The 22,437-nt window shown below is 39.3% G+C and overlaps 1 protein-coding gene across 1 annotated transcript in view; it reads left to right on the top strand.

The window, feature by feature from the left end:
- LOC135227033 (MLX-interacting protein-like) overlaps window positions 1-22,437 on the top strand; it is a 233,092-nt gene that overhangs the window by 46,385 nt on the left and 164,270 nt on the right. The window contains exons 2-3 of the mRNA XM_064266822.1: window positions 10,460-10,566; window positions 14,855-14,922. Coding sequence (XP_064122892.1) covers window positions 10,460-10,566; window positions 14,855-14,922 — 175 coding nt within the window. The remainder of the gene's footprint in view (window positions 1-10,459; window positions 10,567-14,854; window positions 14,923-22,437) is intronic.

Here is a 22,437-nt window from a genome sequence, read left to right as displayed (position 1 = left end):
CACCCGTCAGTTTTTAGTAAGAAACGAAAAAAGTGGCTGTTTTAGTAAGAAAAAAAAAAAGTGGTTTCGACATTATCAGGAAGCATAGTTTGACTCACTCTCTCTCTCTCTCTCTCTCTCTCTCTCTCTCTCTCTCTCTCTTCTCTCTCTCTGTGGGCATATGTGATTGTCATTTTTTGCAAGTAACGTAGTCGGTGCCAAGAATGAGACCTTATTGAGCATTCCAAGAGTATTTCACACCGACGACTGATATTCAGACCAGTTACTCTCTCTCTCTCTCTCTCTTCTCTCTCTCTCTCTCTCTCTCTCTCTCTAATTTCGTATACTCGAGTTCAGGGCCCTCTCTGGCTGAAGGTGCTCGGGGTTATCGTCAGGAGGTCGTCGAGTGCCTACAGTGTCTCTTGAGGATCTGAACCGAGTTGTTTCCGAGTATGTTTAGTGTATACTTTGCATGGTGCCAATTTTACAGTTGCGCAAAGATTGATCGAAGCTGCTGTATATATATTTTACTAACCTAATTGAATGTTGCCAACCGTGGAGAGGTGGGAGTAGTGGCACTCGGCACCATGAGTGAATTTATCTTTATTTTGTACTCCGGTATTTTTCGAGAATTTCTAATTGCTACCGATATACCAGGTTTAGGATATATACAAACGATTATCAAGTCACGAAGGTGATCCGCTATCATCGTGGAATTGGGTGAAATGAAATTTATTGAATTAAAAAATTTTCAGCAGTAAGTTAAGTTCGGCCCATCTTTATTAGGTCTTCACAAATACTTAATAATACAAGTATACAATGTTTATATCCTGACCAGTTCATTCAGTTACAGTATCACCATCTTTAATTCCGAGGCCAATATTAGCTACATACAAGTCCACAGAGAGAAAGGAAGTATCTCTCTCTCTCTCTCTCTCTCTCTCTCTCTCTCTCTCTCTCTCTCTCTCTCTCTCAGTGGCGTGATCGGTATGGTCTTGGCCTGTCACCTCGGTGGTTTCAAGTTCGATTCTCGGGCATTCCATTGAGGTGTGAGCGATGTGTATTTCTTGTGATAGAAGTTCACTCTCGACGTGGTTCGGAAGTCACGTAAAGCTGTTGGTCCTGTTGCTGAATAACCACTGGGTCCATGCAACTTAAAAACACCATACACAAACAAACTGTACACGCGCGCTCGCGCGCACACACACATATATGTATGTATGTTGTGGTGAAGAAAAGTAGCTGGAGGCATGTGTGATCTACTGTATTTGCTGTTGAAGAAAAGAGACTTAAACTAGTTGGAGAGGAATTGGTGAAAATGTGGATAAGAATATGTGTATGACAAGGGATTTCGGTAGGGAATTGAAAATCTCATTCGAGATGTGTGAAGAAGACCCGGGATAGGGAGAGATTTGAGTTGCATGAGAAGGTTTGTATTATACAGTGAGCAGATTGTCCCCCATGGAACGTAGGAGGAAGGAATGTATGCTGCAAGTGATGGTATAATAGTGGAATGTGTAATGGAGGGAAAGAAATGGAGATCGCTTGAGGTGTGGTTGGATGGGAGAAGAAGGATAATCTAAAGGCAACCAAGGAAATGTTTCAGGTTGAGGTCTTCAAGGAGAATGACAAGGCAAAATAAAAAACTCAAGTCTATCTTGGTTTAACCAAAACACCGAGCTGATTAACAGCTCTCCTAGGGCTGGCCCGAAGGATTGGATATTTTTACGTGGTTAGGAACCAATTGATTACCTAGCAACGGGACCTACAGCTTATCGCGGGATCCGAACCACATTATATCGAGAAACGAATTTCTATCACCAAAAATAAATTCCTCTGATTCCGCGTTGGCCGAGCCGAGAATCGAACTTCGGACCACCGAATTGGTAGCCGAGTGAGAAAACTACTCGTCCAACGAGGAACTATAAGGCAGAAAGGAAATGCAATGATGAATCAGTGCAAGAACTTGAAGAGGTTCACGTGCAATTAGTTCTATTTGTTTTGAAGATAGAAGAGAAATCTGTTTGATGCTAAAATGGAATCAGTTAATGTAAATAAGACGGAGCTCAAGGAGGCAAAGGGAGTTGTTGAACTGATAGGTGAAGTTTTGCAGTATGATGAAGTCAGCGCCTCAGTGGCGTGATTGGTATGGTCTTTGCCTGCCACTTCGGTGGCCACGAGTTCGATTCTCGGTCATTTCATTGAGGTGTGAGAGATGTGCATTTCTGGTGATAAAAGTTCACTCTCGACGTGGTTCGGAAGTCACGTAAAGCCGTTGGTCCCGTTGCTGAATAACCACTGGTTTCATGCAACGTAAAAACACCATACAAACAAATATGATGAAGTCTAATCAGACAGCTGACCTCTGTGTGTAAGATATATCTGGATGAGGGAAAGACTCCAGTGGAGTTGGTTAGAGGAGTTAAACAAGGAAAGGGAAGGATTCTGGATCACATTTAGTGCGAGTTATATTACTGGTTTGAACGTAAAGGCAGAGAGCTTTATTTGGGTGCACATGTGATACGAAGGTACTGTAAGAGTGATTAAAAGCAATCACTACTAAAGGAAAATGTGTAAGTTTAGGTAGACGGGAAAGTGATTTGTTTGTTGTAGAGTGGATAGGAGACGAGACGAGGGTTCATGATGGCTTCATGGATGTTCTAAGATCTGGCTGGATGAAGTAATGCGGGATATATATATATATATATATATATATATATATATATATATATATATATATATATATATATATATTATATATTATATATATTGTGTGTGTGTGTGTGTGTGTGAGAGAGAGAGAGAGAGAGGTGAAGCAAGTAATGTAGCATAGTGCTTAGTAGATTAAGATGAGATTTGGAATAACTGTGTGAGCAAAGGGATCACTAAGACAACTCTTCCGTGTGTAAATTTGGACGCTGAATTCCCAGGGAAGGGAAAGGTTAAATCTGTTGAAATAGCTGTTGTAACGAGGATTGAAAGGGCGAGAGAAGTGTGAGAAGAAGGGAGGTGTTAGTCAGAGTTTCTCGAAATGTTTGGCCTTGTGGAAAGAGAGTAGTGCATTAGGCGGTGGCAGAGTACGATTCAGAAGTGGCAGACAGTGGAGAGGAAAGACCTTAATTCAAATTCAGGGACTGAGTAGGGATATTCCCTTAGGAAACCGAATTCCAGATTCGTAAGGGAAGCTGATAATCCAGACTCGTGCCTTCGATGAATGAAATGCCAAATACATGACTTCCGTGATCCACACCCAGATTGAACCCCCCTGCCCTCTTCCTTCCCCTTGGCCAGCAGATGGGTAGCATAACCTCAGTAAGCCAGAATGAGCAAGTAGTCAGAAGAGTAACAGATTCTCGGGCATTCCATTGAGGTGTGAGAGATGTGTATTTCTGGTGATAGAAGTTCACTCTCGACGTGGTTCGGAAGTCACGTAAAGCCGTTGGTCCTGTTGCTGAATAACCACTGGTTCCATGCAACGTCAAAACGCCGTACAAACAAACAATACACACAGAAGAGTTACCAGGATTAGGATGTCTCAAAGACTTGTCAGTCCATCCGAGTTTCAGGCATCGTGTGCTCTCTTCGGTATCTCTAGGAGCAGGTTTTACTGTTCATTCAGTGTCCTTCTAATGATTTTTTCTGTTTCTTATAAACGATAAAGCAGGAATTCGGTGCATTATAAATAATATGCCTGTAGGGAATAGGAATGGAGTGGTGTAACACTCAGGCCAGAGGCCAAGTGCTGGAACCTATGAGGTCATTCAGCGCTGAAAGGGAAATTGAAAGTAAAAAGGTTCCGAAGGTGTAACAGGAGGAAAACCTCAAAGCAGTTGCACCATGAAACAATTCTTAGGGGAGGGTGGAAAGCAAGATGGAAGAAAGAATGTGAATGGAATGAAGGGACGATAAAAGGAATGAATGGGGTTGCAGCTACGGGCCAAAGAGACGGTGCAAGTTACTTTAAGTAATGCATGCAGTGCACCGTGTGAGGTTTACTGAGGACACTACCCTCCTACGAGGAGAATGTCGTTAGAATTTGAGTCTAGATCCATTCCATCTGACGATGAGGACATTGGTACTCTTGGAAAACTTTTGGGGTTTAAATGTATTTGTAACATTGTACCAAGATTTGAACAAAGAAATAGAGAGTTTTTATTCGCATATTTAAAGAACGTCATGTTTCTTCAAGGTTATTCTCTTTGTTCATCTGGCTGAAAATATGGTTGTAAAATGAATTGCTTTTATGACATGATATGCTAACAACTGTACTGGAAGAAATTACAGGAATATTCGCTCAGGAAAAGGAGATGGTGGTTTCTTTGATAAGAGCCTCATAATGCGGAAATGATTTTAAAATTGGAAGGGCGATGACTAGGGCCATGACGTGGAGTTGGTGATGCCTTTTCGACCCTTTGTCAGTTGTTTTGGACCGTGAACCTGAGCTATTAGTCTTATCCCTGGATATCTGCCCTTTGGGACAAACATTCATACACGTGTTCAGCATCTTATTTGTAGGTTGGGGAGACTCCAAGCGTCCACACCAGGTTTTGTACTCCATTTCACACCTTATCAAGTACGGGTCACCTACCTACTTAGGTTCCACATTCTTGTGATAATGGAGATCAAAGTCCAAATTCCATTTTACTGCTAGGCAGCAATGTAATCTCATCAGAGGGCGCTCTTCATGGCAACCAGTAGATAGAAACAATGACTAATCTGTCGCCGAAAAGTGATTTGTTTTATCATTAGACCTATGAAAACTATGTACCATTGATGTTTAGATCTCTGTGAAATACTGGGTTTTCTGACATAAGGCAGTAATGATGATAACGGGTAACAAACAGTTTTAATCGATTAGCGCCAAGTGAAAGGATTTCCATTCTAATCTACTCCATATTATTATATCTACAAATAGGAATTTGTGAACCGTCCCATCACTTGCCCCAACGAAAGCCATTTCTCTCATTTTGTATGATTTGTTCTCATTATTTCCTCTAGAAGTCAGTCGGGAGTTTATTAGTTCACTTCTATGGAAAGAGAATCATTACCTTGATTTATCACGAACGTGGAAAACTCTTCCCTTCGTGTGAATTTTTCCTCGTGGAAGAGTTTCTAACAGACCAAACTTGTGTTTCTAGATCAGTTTTGCTGCTGTTGCAGGAAAAGGGAGAGAATGAGTATTGAAAAACTTCATTTCCACGTTCGTCAGTGATATTCTTGGGGAAGCAAACCCAGCCATTCACCGCAGTGTTATTATCCGCCTTGGATATCGATCCTCCACTCACGTTTGTCTCTCGTCAGTTATATCTGCTTATATCCAGTACAGTGCAGCGCTTAAAACAGTGGGCTCTGGCAAGGACTCCAGACTTTGTTGGACTCCTATGGGCTATTATAGATTCATCAATACTCGGCCAGAGGTGTGCTTGGAGAATTTCCTCCCCGGCCACGAGGTGTCCACGCGGTCTTCCTGCTGAGGGCCAGATATTTAACATTATTTGCTCTTGCAAAATGCTCTCTGTTTTTCATTAACAGTATTGATCCCGCTGCCTGGAATGGCGCTCGGCTGATTGTCAGTCACTGTCAGGTTAAGTTTTTTTTGCAATACAGAGGGTGATTGTAAGCTTGGAGGATTGTAAGAGACTCTCCAATATCCTGATCTGTTCGAAGCCTAGGGCGCTTGGAGATGAGTAGGTGGAAATCTGGCAGATAAGTCCTGCATGACGTGACAGAACAAAGAGATACATCATATTTATGATTGATTGGCCAATAGTAAAATGAGAGGGAGTGTTGCATGGGCGTTAAAACACTAGTTGGCAGAGGAAGAACCGTTGAGCTCGCTGGAACAGTGTTTACAATAGTTTCTATAGAAAAGGGGAGTTCCTGGTTGGTTGACCTGATAAATTGTCTTGAATTCGATCCGGTTAAAAACGGAAGCCATGATGTGATATTTCTGCCAGGCTGGTTCAAGATATAAGGATTAACGTTACTCTTTAGATATGGGGTTCAAACACACACACACACACACACACACACACACACACGTGTAAAGGCAAATGCCACTTAAGGAAAAAGTGAAACAACGGAGTGGCTCCTAGCCCTTTCGACTACAATGGTCCATTGCTAGCTGAAAGGCTTAGCAACAACTCTATTGATTCATAGTTTAATTCGTGGCATTTGCCTTTATACATTCGTCACGTTCCTTATCCTCGTAAATCAGTTAGTTATACATACTTGCATATATAGTATATATATAATATCTATATATACACATATATACATTATATATATATATATATAGACTATGATATATATATATATATATATATTACTAGATATATATATATATATATATATATATATATATATATATATATGTGTTATAATATATAGAAATATATGAATATATATATCTATATATATATATATATATATATATTGCTATATATAATATGTAGATATATGTATATATATATATATCTATATATATATATATATATATATATAAGGCCAATCTTCTGTTGAACGTATGTGGTCTTCAAGGCAAAGTACCCACCAAAAGGTCGAATGTTTTGAAAGGTTGAAGTAAGTTTTCTCCAGAGGCAGTACTATTAAACCAACGTGTGGAGAAAGCATCGAAAGAGAAGCAGACACACCTAACGACAGTTGAATTTAATGAAGAAAAGATATATATTTACAAAGAGCTGACAGATGAAGAAATATAACTTGGAGGGAAGAAGTAGGAATGCATGAGTACGGAAAACGCTACAATAGATCACCCTGCAATAGATGAGGAAAGAGAAGCACTGAACATAGGTAGGGAACGGGGCAGTTGTTGCCCCATCAACAGACAAAGCAGTTGGATCAAAAGCTATTATATAGAACCGAGTGCAGGGAAAGAAAAAGCAAGCAAAGCCATAAGCGGAAAAAGTGTGGGTCTTTTACCAAATTGTCAGCTTCAGCTCCAAGAACCAAATAAAGATGACCCCCAGAGCCTGAGAGCTGCGAGTCATCGAGATTTCAGGAAAGATGAATCAGCAGACGCAGTTTGATTTTCCTGATTCACGGCCGGACAAATGTAAGCCTTCTGCCGGGTTTAGGAAGCTCTTAGGATAAATAGGATCTGCACCAAGAAGAATTTTGAGACCTTTTATTTTTTCTTTTCTTTTTTAATACAGGAGTACTTTATCGTTGTGAAAGGGGTTCCCCTGTATTTTCGGAATTTTGGTGACCCTCTTAGGGTAAGCTAGGCTCAGGATCCATACAGAGAGCTCTGTATGGATCCTGGCTAGGCTATAGCCTATCTCGGATCGTTTATATATTCCTAGAACAACATTCATGTAAGATTTTCGAGGCCAGTTTTGTAGGCTGATGTATTTGCATGCTCTTCATTAGTACATTTTCCACTCTTATGTGGTTCGTTTTATATTATTTCAAGTTTCATCTCAATTTATTAAAGCATTTAAATTAGCTCTGATTTTTGTACAAAATTTTCTTGTCATTTTTATTGACAACACGTCCTCCCCCCCCCTCAACTTACGTTTTACTTCTGTTCGCTCAGAAAGGAGGCTTCGGTTTCAAGTTAAGGTAACTGAAGTTGTCCATATTCATGTCGGTTATAATTTTTTTTATATGGGTAACTGAAGTTGTCCATATTCATGTCGGTTATAATTTTTTTTTATGATACACAGTGAGTAGTTGTGTCTCACAGATATGATGTGGTACTCTGCAAGTTGATAGTTAGAAAGTAAAAGCAGTGCGGGATTGAGAATAATAAAAATAAATCTCCGTTAGGTAATTGAGGTGCGGGGGTCGCAAATTCCCGGGACGTATCCTAGTATTACACCAGCACCGGTTTTCTTGCCATGCCCCTACGTTAGGTTAGTTCAGTTCAGTTCAAAGAATGATCATTGTCGTAATGTGGGTGTGGGGAAACATCACGAGATTTTTTTAAGAAGATTCTATGATTAGTTTTTAAAATAAGGTTTCCCGCCTTTTTTTTTTCAGGGAAGGTTTCATACGCGGTTACAGTTCGGGAAAGTTCCAAGTTTTACGAGTGGATTTCGCGCTCGGCTACCAATCCGGTAGTCCGAAGTTCGATTCTCCGCTCAGCCAACGTGAAACCAGAGGAATTTATTTCTGGTGATAGACATTCATTTCTCGATATAATGTGGTTCGGATCCCACAGTAAGCTGCAGGTCCCGTTGCTAGGTAACCAATTGGTTTCTAGCCAGGTAAAAATATCTAATCCTTCGGGCCAGCCCTAGGAGAGCTCTTAATCAGCTCAGTGGTCTGGTAAAACTAAGATAAACTTAACTTTACAGTTCGGGAATAAGGGGGGGAGGGTGTTGGTTGTCTAAATCTCTTCCGGGAGATTAAACTTAATTTTTCTGCCAAGATTGCTGTCGATTTTTCTGCCAAGATTGCTGCCTTACACAATATGATCGATTAGTGTCGAAATGCCGTATCATTTCTCAGTTGAGGTCTTGAGCCTTGTTTGAATTTCTTTGATTTCTTTGTCAGTGAAATAGCAAGTATAGGCCTATTCTCGCAAGTGGTTTGAAAATTAATCTCATTCACTGCAGTAAGGACCTGTGTGTGGCTGTGCTTGCATTGAATTGAAGTACCGATTTTTTTTTTTTTTTTATTATTTTTTATTTTTTTTTTTTGCTGTGTTTCGTGATTCTACAGTCATTTACTTCCTTGTTTTCTGGATACGCTTGTGTGTTCGATCAGCTTTTGTTCGAAAAAGACCTTTTTCTATTAAGGGATTACTCATGGGACTACATCAAAATTCTCTCTCTCTCTCTCTCTCTCTCTCTCTCTCTCTCTCTCTCTCTCTCTCTCTCTCTCTCTCTCTCTCTCTCTCTCTCTCTCTCTCTCTCGTCCTCGTAATTTTGTCTTGATATTGATGTCCCTAAACATGTTTCTCTTATCTAATGTCCACTTTGGTAACATTTTTTTTTCCTTCCTTTAGTTTGCGATACGCATATCGCCCACTTTCTCTGTTCTCTCTTTTTAATTTCTCCTGATTCGTCCTCCCTACGGTACATTTGTAATTATATATTATATATATATATATATATATATATATATATATATATATATATATATATATATATGTTATATTAATCCATTTATTAATAAGCGACGTTTCGTATCTCGTGATACGTCTTCGAGGCTGAAAAAACGTTGAGCTTCAACAGTAATTGTTACAAAGAGTAAGATATATATATATATATATATATATATATATATATATATATGTATGTATGTATATATATATATATATATATATATATATATATATATTATTTATACATACATACATACATACTACAGTAGCTGCTTCAAAGCTTCATGGTTCCAATCTCTCCTACGGATGGCATGAGGACTGGTTTAATTGGTTCAGAAGATATCTCCCGCTGGTCTAAATGAAATTTATGGAGACCCAGTTTAGTTTTCATGTTAGCTACCTGTGATGACCAAAGGAAATTTCAGTGCGACGAGAAATTGTGTTTTCTAGCATTGCAAAATTTTCCAGTGGTCTGGGAACATGAGCGGGATCAATCTTGTCCTCGTAGAGGTCTATGATTCTTCATTTTCAGGTCCTAGAGGTTAGGGTACACATGACGGTTTTCTGGCTTTCCATTGTTAGTGTGGCAGGCGGTGATAGAGCAGATGGCAGTCGATCGGGTTGTCTCATCAGTACGCCATCAGAAAACGGGACGTTAGTGGGAAACATTTCTTAGACGGTAATCTGAAGACATTTTGGATAATTTTCACCTATCTGCTATTTGTATAAGTTGAAAGACTTGGCATTATTTTGATGTGTACGTAATACAGTTTTGGGGTTCATACCGTGTATTTTGTGACAATTAATTAAGATAATTGTATAAAGCTGGCTGATTGGTTGAACGGTTTTCGGAACTTGACGCTTACAAACAGCGGAGGTTGGAAGGCAGCCTTAGTTGCTAATGGTGTTTTCAGGACCTTGCAATGTACGTTGAAATACTTTTTTTTATTATTATTATTTAAAAATGTCAGTACCTGGTGTGAAGTTACCTGTTAGGTACGTGTAGAGTTAAAAATCACGTTTTATTCGTTAATTTATTACCATGGATTTTACCAGGTTGTTCACTTTGTTAACCTGTAGTACGAGTCTCGAATTTAGTTAACGAAGTTAGTCTCTTTTTGGCCTTAGTATTTCCTTGATCAAATGAGGTTCCCAATCTTCTCACGGACTGTCCCCTTTACACTAACATTTTCTTGCATTTTGTTTTCACATTTGCCATCATTGTTAGAAGCCCTTTGCTTTCCAATTGTAGGCCAAAAGCATTGGAATTTTCATTACAGAAATTTGTCTCGTTTATTGTACTTTTCAAGAGATATGAGGAATGTTTATGAAATGGATTTCATAATTTTAAAGTCTACTTTACTGTAACTGCATATAACTGAAATGTGTTTCCATTTTTTTTTCTAGGCATAAAATAACTTCTCCGAAGTGGAATAGATTCAAAGGTCTGAAACTGAGATGGAAAGACAAAATACGTCTCAACAACGTTATATGGAGATGTTGGCATATGCAGTGTAAGTATTTGCTGATATTCTTGTTTTCTTTATTTCGTGTTGTTGTTGTTTTGTTGTTACTTGTAAGAACACTTGTCAGTGAAAGCTTTTGCACATAAGGAAAAGGGGTAGAATTAGTGTAGCAGTGAAAAGACCTGGCTAAACTTCAGTAGAAAAGTAGAAAAAGATGGTTACAAAATCATAGTCTTGTAAGTCGGTTATTATAAAAAAAAAATTGACAAAGAAAATCGTATAGTTTCCTAATAACTTATTTTAAGGCTTTCTTGACAGCCTATCGGTCTAGACAAGTCGTGACATAATGCATATACAGTAGATCCAGTCTTTTTCATGCTTTTCTGAGTTAACATAATGTTATTGGGAATAGTTTTGTGAAAGGCCATATGTACTATGTGGTAGGAGGTTAGTCATATGCCACTTAGGAAATATTGCATTGCGTCTACCCCCCCCCCCCCCCCCCCCCCCCTACACTCTCCCTTCAAAGTGTGGTTCCCGTAAGCGAGAAGTCCTTCAGTCAAGCCCCATGAGTCCTATAATATGACTCGGTCTCATTAAGCTGCTTGATTATAATAATGATAGCTTCCCTTGCTGCAGTCTGCTTATACAGCTTTTCTCTCTCTCTCTCTTTTTCTTGTGATCATTCTATCAGGCCCTAAGATGTATAAAATCTGGCCAGACGGCAGACATGTTAGAAGGGATCGAAGTATGAAGACCAGAGAAGGATTGGATAGAATGTGTGAAAGGAGCATAAGAAAGAAAAGATTTTAATATTCGGGAAGAATGAGAGTGGCCGCCATATTGGAAGGTGAATAGCGCCTTATGTAATATAAGGGGCTACAGCTTCTGGATGCCGAGTTATTTGTGCATGTGGAAGTGTTGAGCAGAGGTGGTTCATCCATGATACGCCAGTTGAGATATGAATGTGGCATGAAGACTGTTGTGGTGAATAGCTGACTTAGAAGTTTTTTTTTTTTTTTTTTTTTTTTTTTTTTTTTTTTTTTTTACTAAGAACATTTGAGTCATCTCATATCATTTTAATACTTTCTGCCGTATATGAAGATGAGCTTATTGTATGTGGTTACCACAACTGATGTAATTGCTGTGTTTCTGTGGGTCATTATATTCATGCAGGTCATATATATAATACACACACACACACACACACACACACACACACACACATATATATATATATATATATATATATGTATATATATATATATATATATATATATATATATATATATATATGCAAGGCATAAATGATACGTTGCTCAAGGGGAATAAAACGTTCTTTTGACGGCTGTCATGAGACGAGTATAGTTTGGTGTGAAAAGGGAAGCGAGACGAGTTGGTGTCATGTTTGGGTGGCTTTTCCAAATCAGTGTCTGGAATGATGCGAGGAGTCAGAGAAAAGCAGATGGTGGGTTGTGAGTGGAGTGTGAAATCGCAACTATGGTTGCAGATGGCACAGCACCGATGTAGGATAAGAAATAGAAGAATTTTAGCATGGTTGCAAGAGCATGTTAGTTTTGACATTTTTAGTTAAATGTAAATGAAAACTGTTGTGCCAGCTTTTTCTGTCCGCCGTCAGGTCTTAAAAACTACGGCTGCAAATTATGTTGATCAACCACCCTCCACTCATCAAAGATATCAAAATGCAATCCTCTAGCGTCAGTAGTTGTTATTTTATGTGAAGGTTTAAAGTTAGCCATGATCGTGCTCCTAGCAACGCTATAGGACAGGCCACCACCGGGCCGTGGCTGAAAGCTTCATGGGCCACAGCTCATGCCGCATTATAGTGCACTGTACAGAAAACTCGATTGCGCCGAAGTAACTTCGATGCATTTATGACTTGTTGCATATTGCGTAGAGTGTATCAGTAGTACGTTAAGTTCGTAGTAGCGATTTTTTCTGTTTTTATGCTAGACATTGGTCCCTGATGAGAAACTCAATGGTCAGAATAGGCTATGTACCTAATAATTAGAATGTAGAATACCAAGTAGAAAATGGACCCTGTAATCAAAGTATGGCCAGTGGATAAAATGTGGCCATTGGCTAAACTATCAGTGAATCTGATGGATAGCATTTTCCCAATTTGCCGAATTGGTAGTATATATATTTTCTCATATAGCGCAGTTTATTTGGTATATTCGGTTCATTTTCCTTAAAAGATATATTTGGGCTGTGGAGTGCAGTTTCTCTGTAGTTTCCCATCTGCCGTTTCTGCCCACAGAATTGGAAATACATATATACCTATGAATTGATATATATATATATATATATATATATATATATATATAATATATATATATATATATATATATATATATATATATGTGTGTGTACGTGTGTGTGTGCCCTGTAGTGTGTGGTTGTGTGTGTGTGCCGGTGTGCGTGTTTGCGCGTGGGTGGGGGGGGGTTAATAAGACGAAAGTACTTATCATTTCAATTGTTTCACTTTAACTTCGTAGCTGTAACTTTGGTCGAATAATCATCAAGTTTTTACCTTTTCGTGATGAAAATCAAACACACAAACACATACACACACAGATATATGCATGTATGTGTGTGTGTTAATAATTGGTTATATCCCAGAATTCTTGTTTCACTGGAGGTTAATCACCTATATATAACTTGCAAAAATAAAGCTTCTCTATATTTTCGGGGCTCTGTTTGCTGTTTAATTTTAGTCAATGTGAGGGAAAGGTAGTCGGTGGAAGTTATATGTCTATTATTGTTCTGATGTCCATAGGATGTGAATAAATTTTTTGGGGGGAAATGGTAAAGGTTGACTAATGTAGGAATGGAGTTTTTGGTTGTGTCAGGACCAATGAAGAAGGAGGATATATTATTATCATCTTCTTAAATGAGAGTGGAAAACACTAGTTTTGTTCATTCTGTTGCATCGTGTCTACGGCGAAGTTCCGATCGTTTCCGATCATCAGTAGTAATGTTTTCAGAAAATGCGGAATGAAGGCAATCAGTGGAGGCTCGTGCCTACCATACATAAGGGTGTTGTTTATTACATAATTTTTTGTTGTCAAATTCCTTGATATTAACTGCATAAACACACACACACACTTACACTTTCTCTCTCTCTCTCTCTCTCTCTCTCTCTCTCTCTCTCTCTCTCTCTCTCTCTCTCTGTGCAGAGGAAGGCAGCTGAACTGCTACCGAAAGGTACTGTTTTGAATTTAACTCATTGACATTAAGGTGGTTATAATTTTTTTCCCACTTACCGCACCTCGCCACCAAGTTGATTATTCTGCATTACATTACATATCATCAGTATCGTCACTAAGTTGATCATTATCACTAATAGTACACATTGATTAAGCTTTGACGAATTTCAAAACACACCTTCTCCCTCCAACAGCTAGACTGACACTGCTCGAGAGGGCAGTGCTCCCGTCACCTTTACTCGCCGGCTTGCTACTACATTATGACCCTGCTTGCAAAATGAGAACTGCTGAGCACCGCAGTTCCACATATTGTTTCAGTTCATCTGTATGAAATCTATAGGGGTGCTGCAGTTCCGCATTGCCTACTGACGAGCCGCCACTGAAGGCAATTATGGTAGACTTTGAAAAACTCTAGTTTTATGGTCAACTTGCCACTTATTTTGCGTGTTTGAGGATTATGCTAACAACTGAGGTAAGATGAACTTTAGGGGGTTTAATTGTATTTCATGATCGCAGTCATTATTCCAGACCCTTCGCAAGTTTGGATTAGGAAAGGAATTAGGAGACAAACCGACTGAATTTAACATTTTGTAGATGATTCTTGGAACGACACAACTAATTGAACGGAAGTTCAGTTTTCGCATTTCGCATTTCGTCACAAGCCTTCCTCTCCGTCTCTGTCGTTTTAAAATAGTCTGATCCGTATCCTTTCTTAGCCCCCAGGCAAAATGTGGACATCGCAGCCTGAAGACTTGTATTTGTGACGGAAATTTGTTGTTGTAAGTCATATTCAGACCATAAAGCATAACATTTAAAATGCCTTCCGTTCTAGTTGCATTTTTAGAAATGTTGTTGTTATGAATTGATGAAGTTTCTGTTGAGTGAGAAAATTATTGTTAGAAGATCTGTAAAGAATCCTTTTCTCGCCAAACGATAGAGAGTGATACCATACTTCCTTTGCCTCTGTTTCTTCTGCTGTAGTAATTTCATAGGTTGATCTCAGTGGAGGTATTACTTAGCGGTGATTTTCATATAGGGAGTACATAATAGTACATTGTACTACTAATTTGTTGTGTTTTCATTGGTTCAATTTTCTTTCATTTCAGTTATCCGGAAAAAACGTATGACCGTTTGTCAGTTTGCCTTAGATGTGGATTTGCACAACAGACCAGAGGTAAGTACAACTTGTAATGATGATAGTAATAACATTATTATTATTTATATTTAGCGGTTTGGCCAAGATTTTGACCCAGATTAATCGACGTGGAGTTTAAATATCTCCTCGTTGGTTCATTGAAAACAAAACCAGTATGCAAAATATAGGATTACTTATATCTGCATTTATTACGATGGTAACTGGTTCATAACTCTCTCTCTCTCTCTCTCTCTCTCTCTCTCTCTCTCTCTCTCTCTCTCTCTCTCTCTCTCTCTCTCTCTCAGTATCATACATCATGGATTTATGGATTTGTTGTACATTGGTAACATTTCCTCTTTTTCATATGACAGTTCTCTCATTTTAGTTTTGGTGAATGAGTCCAGTCGGAAATGATTAAGAAACAAAAATAGTTTGAATTTTAACCCCCCAAAAAAGCAAAAAAGTTGGAGTCATCAGGTAAAATCCGCGGGAACAGAGCTTAGATGTAAAGAAGAGAGAGAGAAAAAAGGAAAACAGAACTTTGCAGAGGTTGGTTTGAGATCAATATAAAAAAAAATAATAAAAAAGATGAACACACGGAATAACACTTGGGAACAAAATCATGAAAGAGCCAGGATGTGGCCTACCCCCAAGGGCGTTAGTGTCGTCAGTGCGCCTCTCATTGCACTGTATGCATGACTTAAGGGTCTTTGCAGCGCCCTTTCAGCCCCTATCTGCAACTCCTTTCATTCCTTTTACTGTACCTCCTTTCATATTTTCTTCATTATATCTTACTTCCGCTTCTCCTAACGATTGTTTCATTGTACAACTGCAAAACCTGTGTACTCTCAGTGTCCGAAACTTTCAGCGCTGAATGACTTCAAAGGTCCTGGCTCTGGGCCTTTGGCCGAAATTTTATATTCCATTCCATTCGATTTTGGCCGGAGTTTCATAGAGGGGCGACTGAAAGCCGTAAACATAGTGAGAAGATGCTCATTAACCACAGTATTGAGGGAGCTTTGATTCGGATTAAAAAAAAAAAAAAGTCAATGTTATAAAAAGATAGTCACGTAAAGCTTCTGTTGTCGTGGTGAAAGTCAAAACAGAAATAACAGGACAGTATTTCGCAATGTTTAAATATCACCATACTTGAAAGGGAAGATGGCCCAGCTCATGCTTCCATGATGAGTGATAAATACACGAATTAAGAACTACGCTAAATTACCAGACGCATTCCTTAGCAGAGACTCTTGACCGGATACATTTTGTTTCTCGAGGAGCAGGATTTTGGGAGCTTCGTTGAAAGAAAGCGAAGGGAGAGAAACAGAGAGACAATCAGGGAACTCTGGAATGGTGAAGGATTTTGTGATACAAAAGCAAGAGTTCAAATGTCTCTGTTCAAACTAATGTATATGTTTTTATTATTATTATATTTAATGGTAAATGTCCATTCACTTAAAATACTGCCAGGTCACCTATGACACCGATCCAAATCCATCATTAACAGTTGCTCCAGAGTCGGCCAATCACACTTCATCGATTTGTTTTTATCCTGGAATGAGCGTCACGTTCGTAACATAAAACGGGAGACAATTTGACAACGGTATTTGACTATACTCGTTTTTTTTTTCCATCTGTCCATCCGCCTGTGGTGTTTGCGTATGGCAACACTGCGTCCCGGGCTTTAGATAGTTACATTCAACAATAATAACAATACCCTATTTCGGAATATTAAACGGTTGGTTAATTCCGGCATACAGTAAATTATTAAAACACTTTTTCAATTTGCAAATGTACACCCAAGATATCCTTTTATTTTACCTAAACTTAAATTAGCGGTACATTTAAAGCACGGGACGCAGTGTTACCATACAAAAACACCACAGGCGGATGGACAGATGGAAAAAAAACAGAGTATAGTGTTCAGGTTGAAGGTTTATATTTTTAATATACTGTTTTACGCTATGTGAAGTTTGCAGAAATCCAGGCGTCATTTTATTGAAGCTGTTATTACCAGTCAAATCATGTTTTACTGAGCTCTTTTAGTAACCAACATTATTATATTAGTCATACTTCAGCTGCATGTGCTGAGGATAATAAGAATTCTAATGAGTGATTGCGAGAACGACGTAATTACCTGATCGAACCAATTCTGTGACCACAGTCAGTGCGCGCATCTTCTCTCAGAACTCATTGCACAAAATTGTCTAGTAAACTGTTCACAGTGCAGTATTGCGAGTTTCAAACGTAATGGAAGCGTAAGAGTCATTGAGATCAATGGATTCAAAACTTCCATTGCCCAGTAACAAGGAGGAGGTATAAGCTTTACTGTTAATCCAGTGGCTTCAAGAATGGAAGTAAGGACAGGGTGCCGAAAAGAGAGAGAGAGAGAGAGAGAGAGAGAGAGAGAGAGAGAGAGAGAGAGAGAGAGAGAGAGAGAGAGAGAGAGAGAGAGAGAGAGAGAGAGACTGGATGGTCAGTGAAGAAGAGTAAAACGGGAGGTTTATAGAAAACAGGTGACTACGTCACGAGGAATGCAGAAGATAACAGTTGTTCCACCGAAGTCAACATCTGTCATTAATAAATGAACTGAAGTTTTTCGGCATTCATTACATATATATCACATCTTATGTCGTTTTGCTCTTCGAGTCCGGATACTTCGTCAAGTCTCTACAGAATGAGGTCTGCAGCACCTGCCTGCCAGATGTCACCAAACACCTGTGGATGTTTTCATGCGCTTATGGATATTTTGTGTATTTCAGTGTGAAAGAAATTTTCCTTTCGAAAAGAGGTGTCTATGACTCAGGTTGCTGGTGTTGTGGGAGTTGAATGAAAAGGACGATGCTCATTAGCATTCACACGCGTATTGCCCTCTTCCCCGGAAATGTGTTGCCTGCATATTCACTCATCTGATTCCCCCCACCCCCAAAGTGTTGCCGCGCATATTCATTCACACACGTGTAATCTCTTCCCCCCCCCCCCCCACCCCCACCAGCGCAGTGTTGCCTACATATCCACACGTGGATTCCCCATCCCTTCAAATTTTTACCTACATTCACACGTGTAGATTTAGCACATACGTACGTACACACGCACAGTTAGTCTGTCTGTCTATTTGTCTATCTATCTATCTATATGTAATCTGTTTATTCGTTTGTGTGTATATAAGCAAAATCCTAATGTACTTTGGCAGTTTGGTGTATTTCCTGTTCGGTTATGGCATTTTATATGGCGAAAAGCGAAGAGGCTCTTTGTTCCGAGGAAGTGCCATGTTGCGCTCTCGAGGAGTGAATACTCCCTCACCCAGAGTTAAAAATACGAAGGGCTGCAGTCAGCGCCTCCGAAGATTTCTAGCTAGAACTGTACGACCCCCAGGTGGTCAAGTCCGAATGTCATTCATCTATTTCTGTGTTTTATCCTTATTCTGTCGAGTACGTTGTATTTGACATGATTCAATTTTTGTGTCGATGAAATCGCAGATTTCTGAAAAGTTTTTAGTCATATAAGACTCATGAAATGATACAGCAAGACATGAAATTCACATTACCAATCTGTGGTAATACATAGAAAGTACGCTGAAGCAAAGAATCGTTTTAGCTGTCTCAGAACCATCGTGATTCGCTCGTCAACTTATTCCCTCACAACTGTACAACCTTGTGGTGTGTTTATAAACACACGCCGAGTAAAAGCCTAGCCGAGATTGGATGATAGATGTTGGCACCTGTAACGATGATGAAGAATGTAGAGCAGATGTTGGGAACCTTGGCAGTTTCATCTCCGCCATTACCGCGAATTGAGTTTTATAAGCTGGATGCCAGCAACCTCGTCGTTGCTCTCATCGTCTTCATAAAAGCGCAGTGATTTGCGTTGTGCTCTCTCAGTCAACGCAGGGACAGGTGGTGGTGGTGGGGGGGAGGGGGGGGGGGTTAAGCACGGCCAAACTCAATGAGGCTTCACTGACCATTGATAAGACCACATAATCTGGACCGTGGATAAGACCCACCACTTAAGGCTTCTCGTATCCTGATCAATCACCGTCATCACTCACTTGGTGTGCACTGCAAGCATTACTTAGCAGGGGTGGCCAGACTTTGGAGCCTGAGATTTACTCTAAAGACTGAAACACTTTTACGATCTACCTTTACTACTTAATCACATATTATTACGTAGGAATATAAATTTTTACAAATAGACTGGGGAAAAAAATCAAATAGCTCCATAGTACGATAAAACATGAGTATAATTGCCTCACACACACACACACACACACACACATACACATATATATATATATATATATATATATATATATATATATATATATATATATATATATATATATATATATATATATATATATATGTGTGTGTGTGTGTGTTGTGTGTGTGGTTGTGTAATATGTGTGTGTAATATAGGATGAGACGATCGACTGTTTGGCCGCCTCTGACTTTGGGTGTTTAGCAGCCAGCGCTCATTCGGCCCTTAGGCTGCATCCACTTTTAAGTCTCTTACTTGATCACCATTCCCGTTTCTTGTCTTCGTTCCCGCTGTCCAACCATTCCTACTCCCTCTTGAGTGCTGACTGGATGGAAGTCCCCGAGTGCTGAGCTTGGTAGCCTACAATTCATAAATCAATCAATCGGTCATGATAGAGTCATAATAGACCAAGGAACTCGATGCTTCTCATATCCTGATAAGTGAAGGGACTGTAGCTCCGCTCGTCTTCATAATTCATGAGACTTAGTGTTCATTTGAGCGATGAATTATTGAAGAGGCAGAGAGGGTGGCGACACTTCGGCTAACTTCTTAATGTAAATTGTCGTGTCCGAACGTTGATTTTTGAATTTATGGATGAGTGTGTCTGAATAAAGAGCCTGTTTAGTAAGGTTCCTGTTCTCTTTCCTTCCTTTTTCGTGAAATAAGATTCAAGCCAGGTTTCGTTTCAAGGTTCAGATGCAAAGTATGGAAATGGGTGGGGGACTGGAAATAAAATGAAGGGGGTAGGGGGACTGGAAATGGAATGAAGGTCTGACCCATGTGCTGCCTTGTGTCGGCTCTTGCTCTCTCCAAATTTATTGTGGTTTGAAATCAGGAGCGAGTCGTTCTCTTCTGCTTGCAACTTCGAACAGGATGGGAAACCTTGGCCATATTTCGAGATCCACTGGAACAAGTAATTTTGTACGTTAAGAGAGGCATCTGAAAACTTTATTTAGAAACGAATATTGACTTCACTTTTTCGTCGTTTTGAAAAACGTGTTTTTGAACATGTCAGAAAAATAATATATGTATGTACGCTGTTGATAAATTGGAGTAAGTGACAAGAAAATCTCTCGTTACTCGAGTTCAGAATTGATATCAATGTGTTGTCTAGTTTCATATTTCAGACGGTTCATTTCCTTGAAAGGCGCACCCGTTATCCATCAAGTAAATCCAGGAAGCATCTGATTCCAAAATCTCTAACCCAAGAGTAACTTCATAAACTAACACAGGAGCTTTGTTAGTATGACATTGGCAACTCTCACTTTTTACCAAGATTTGCTGGCAGTTCTGCAAGTTCGGCCTCTTTTCTGTTATCATGTTCCTCTTGCACATGAGCTCACTGATCCACTTTCCATTGATGCCAACATTTGGGCCACATTCAATCTATAGACTTGAGTTTTTTGGGAGTAATCTGACTGGTTTGGTAAGAATATAGAAATAGTTTGACATTCTTCGCCCCCCCCCCCCCTCTTTTTTTCTTTTTACTTGTCCAGCAACTATGAATTTTCTTTGCCAGTAGAAGTGAACTACGTTCATTAGAAAATCCATTCATGAATTCAACCTTGTTTACTCTGCATCTCCCTTATTGCCCGTGCTTTAATCTCTCTCTCTCTCTCTCTCTCTCTCTCTCTCTCTCTCTCTCTCTCTCTCTCTCTCTCTCTTGTAGACATTAGAGGTGCCTCACACTGAGGGACCTGGGGCAACCCGAACGAACTGTAAGGTCTGTAAGGTAAGGTCTCTCTGTTTACTGACCTCCTCTCTATCTCTCTCTTCTCTCTATTATCTCTCTGTCTTTCTCTCTCCTTTAATGTTTACTAACCTCATTACTCTTTATTCATATTCGTTCTTCCCTTCAATATTAGGCAATATGTGCTCCTCAGTACTTGCAGGCATCAATCATTGTTAAGATTCAGTCATTCACACACGACCATCACAATTTAAACAGGTTCATCTATTCTCAGTTACAAGTGGAAACACAAAATAACCGAACAGACACACAGCCTAAATTCAGTACACCAAATAAATTAAAACGTGCTCAAATCTAAGGTGAAATAGAGCCTCGTTTCACCGACAATGGTATGGTTACATTGTTGCTTTCATTCCGTATTTAGAGTAAAAAAAAAAATCTTTGAATGGTGTTTTCGATTTCAGTCATTCACCTATTTTTCCACTTGCACTTTTGTCTCTCTCACTTACAGGTCTGCTACTATTACCTGTCCTCCCATTATGTGGCGCATTGATGAGCGTCAAGAGTCTTAACGTTGTGTACTGAACATAATCCCCAGACATGTCGGCGAGATGATTAAAGCACATGGATAGCCGCCAGTCTAGTCAGCGTAATCGCGCACAAGTTTATATTTATCTACGTTATCAGTTATCTTATCTTCCACTCCTTTGACGCTCAACGCCACTCCACAGTGTCACTTACCTTCTGCCGAACTTGTGCGTCTACTGCTGTCATCATGACAGGAAAGACCTCAGTCTCAGATGTCCTCCTATAAATATTTCATTCTCATAACCTGCTCACTTCTATTTCCTCCCTTCTGTTTTCTCCTGTATTGTGTTGTGAGTCCCATTCCCCTTACGTCTTGCTTAGTGTTTCCAATAAGTTATGTCCCCAATACGTCTTAATCTCTTAATGTTTGCTCGTTGTGGGTAGGACTGTATCCTCATATTATCCCCTGAATGTGTTTGCCATGACACCATACTTTACTTAAAAAAATGGATTCAGCTGTTTTATAACCACTATATTTCATGGGAGGTCCTCATAATAATAATAATAATAATAATAATAATAATAATAATAATAATAATAATATTAAAATCATTCTGGTTTGAACGAGACGGACAGGGCTGTATAACTAAACAAAAATAAAAGAGAAATGTTGCCTAGTAAAGAGATACTGAATTTTCGCTGTTGAGAAATGCCGCTAATGATAAGATTTGAATAAAAAAAATTGGGCGATTTAAAAAAAAAAGTCACTTGAGGTACAGAACTGGGGAGTTGTGGGAGGAGAATCCTTCTGCTGTCTGTCTGGCTCCCGAAAAGACAAAGGATGGAATAGAGTTGTGTCGATGTTGATGTTAATTTTGGGAATGAGTGGCATGGATTCCAGTCTGTTAGGGTTGTTTCAAAAGAACCTGCGATGGATAAAAATCGTGCGAGCAGAGATCCCCTAAACTCGAGAGTCTGTGATTCTTGTTCCAGTGAAGTGTCCCTCGCTATTTCTGGTTTGTTTCATACAAATGATTAAGAAAGGAATTTCAGGAAAGAGCAGGATTTACTGGTGTTAG

Source organism: Macrobrachium nipponense, chromosome 15 (assembly GCF_015104395.2).
Source record: "Macrobrachium nipponense isolate FS-2020 chromosome 15, ASM1510439v2, whole genome shotgun sequence".
NCBI classification, from domain to species: Eukaryota; Metazoa; Arthropoda; class Malacostraca; order Decapoda; family Palaemonidae; genus Macrobrachium; species Macrobrachium nipponense.
This window is presented reverse-complemented; position numbering and strand designations above follow the sequence as displayed.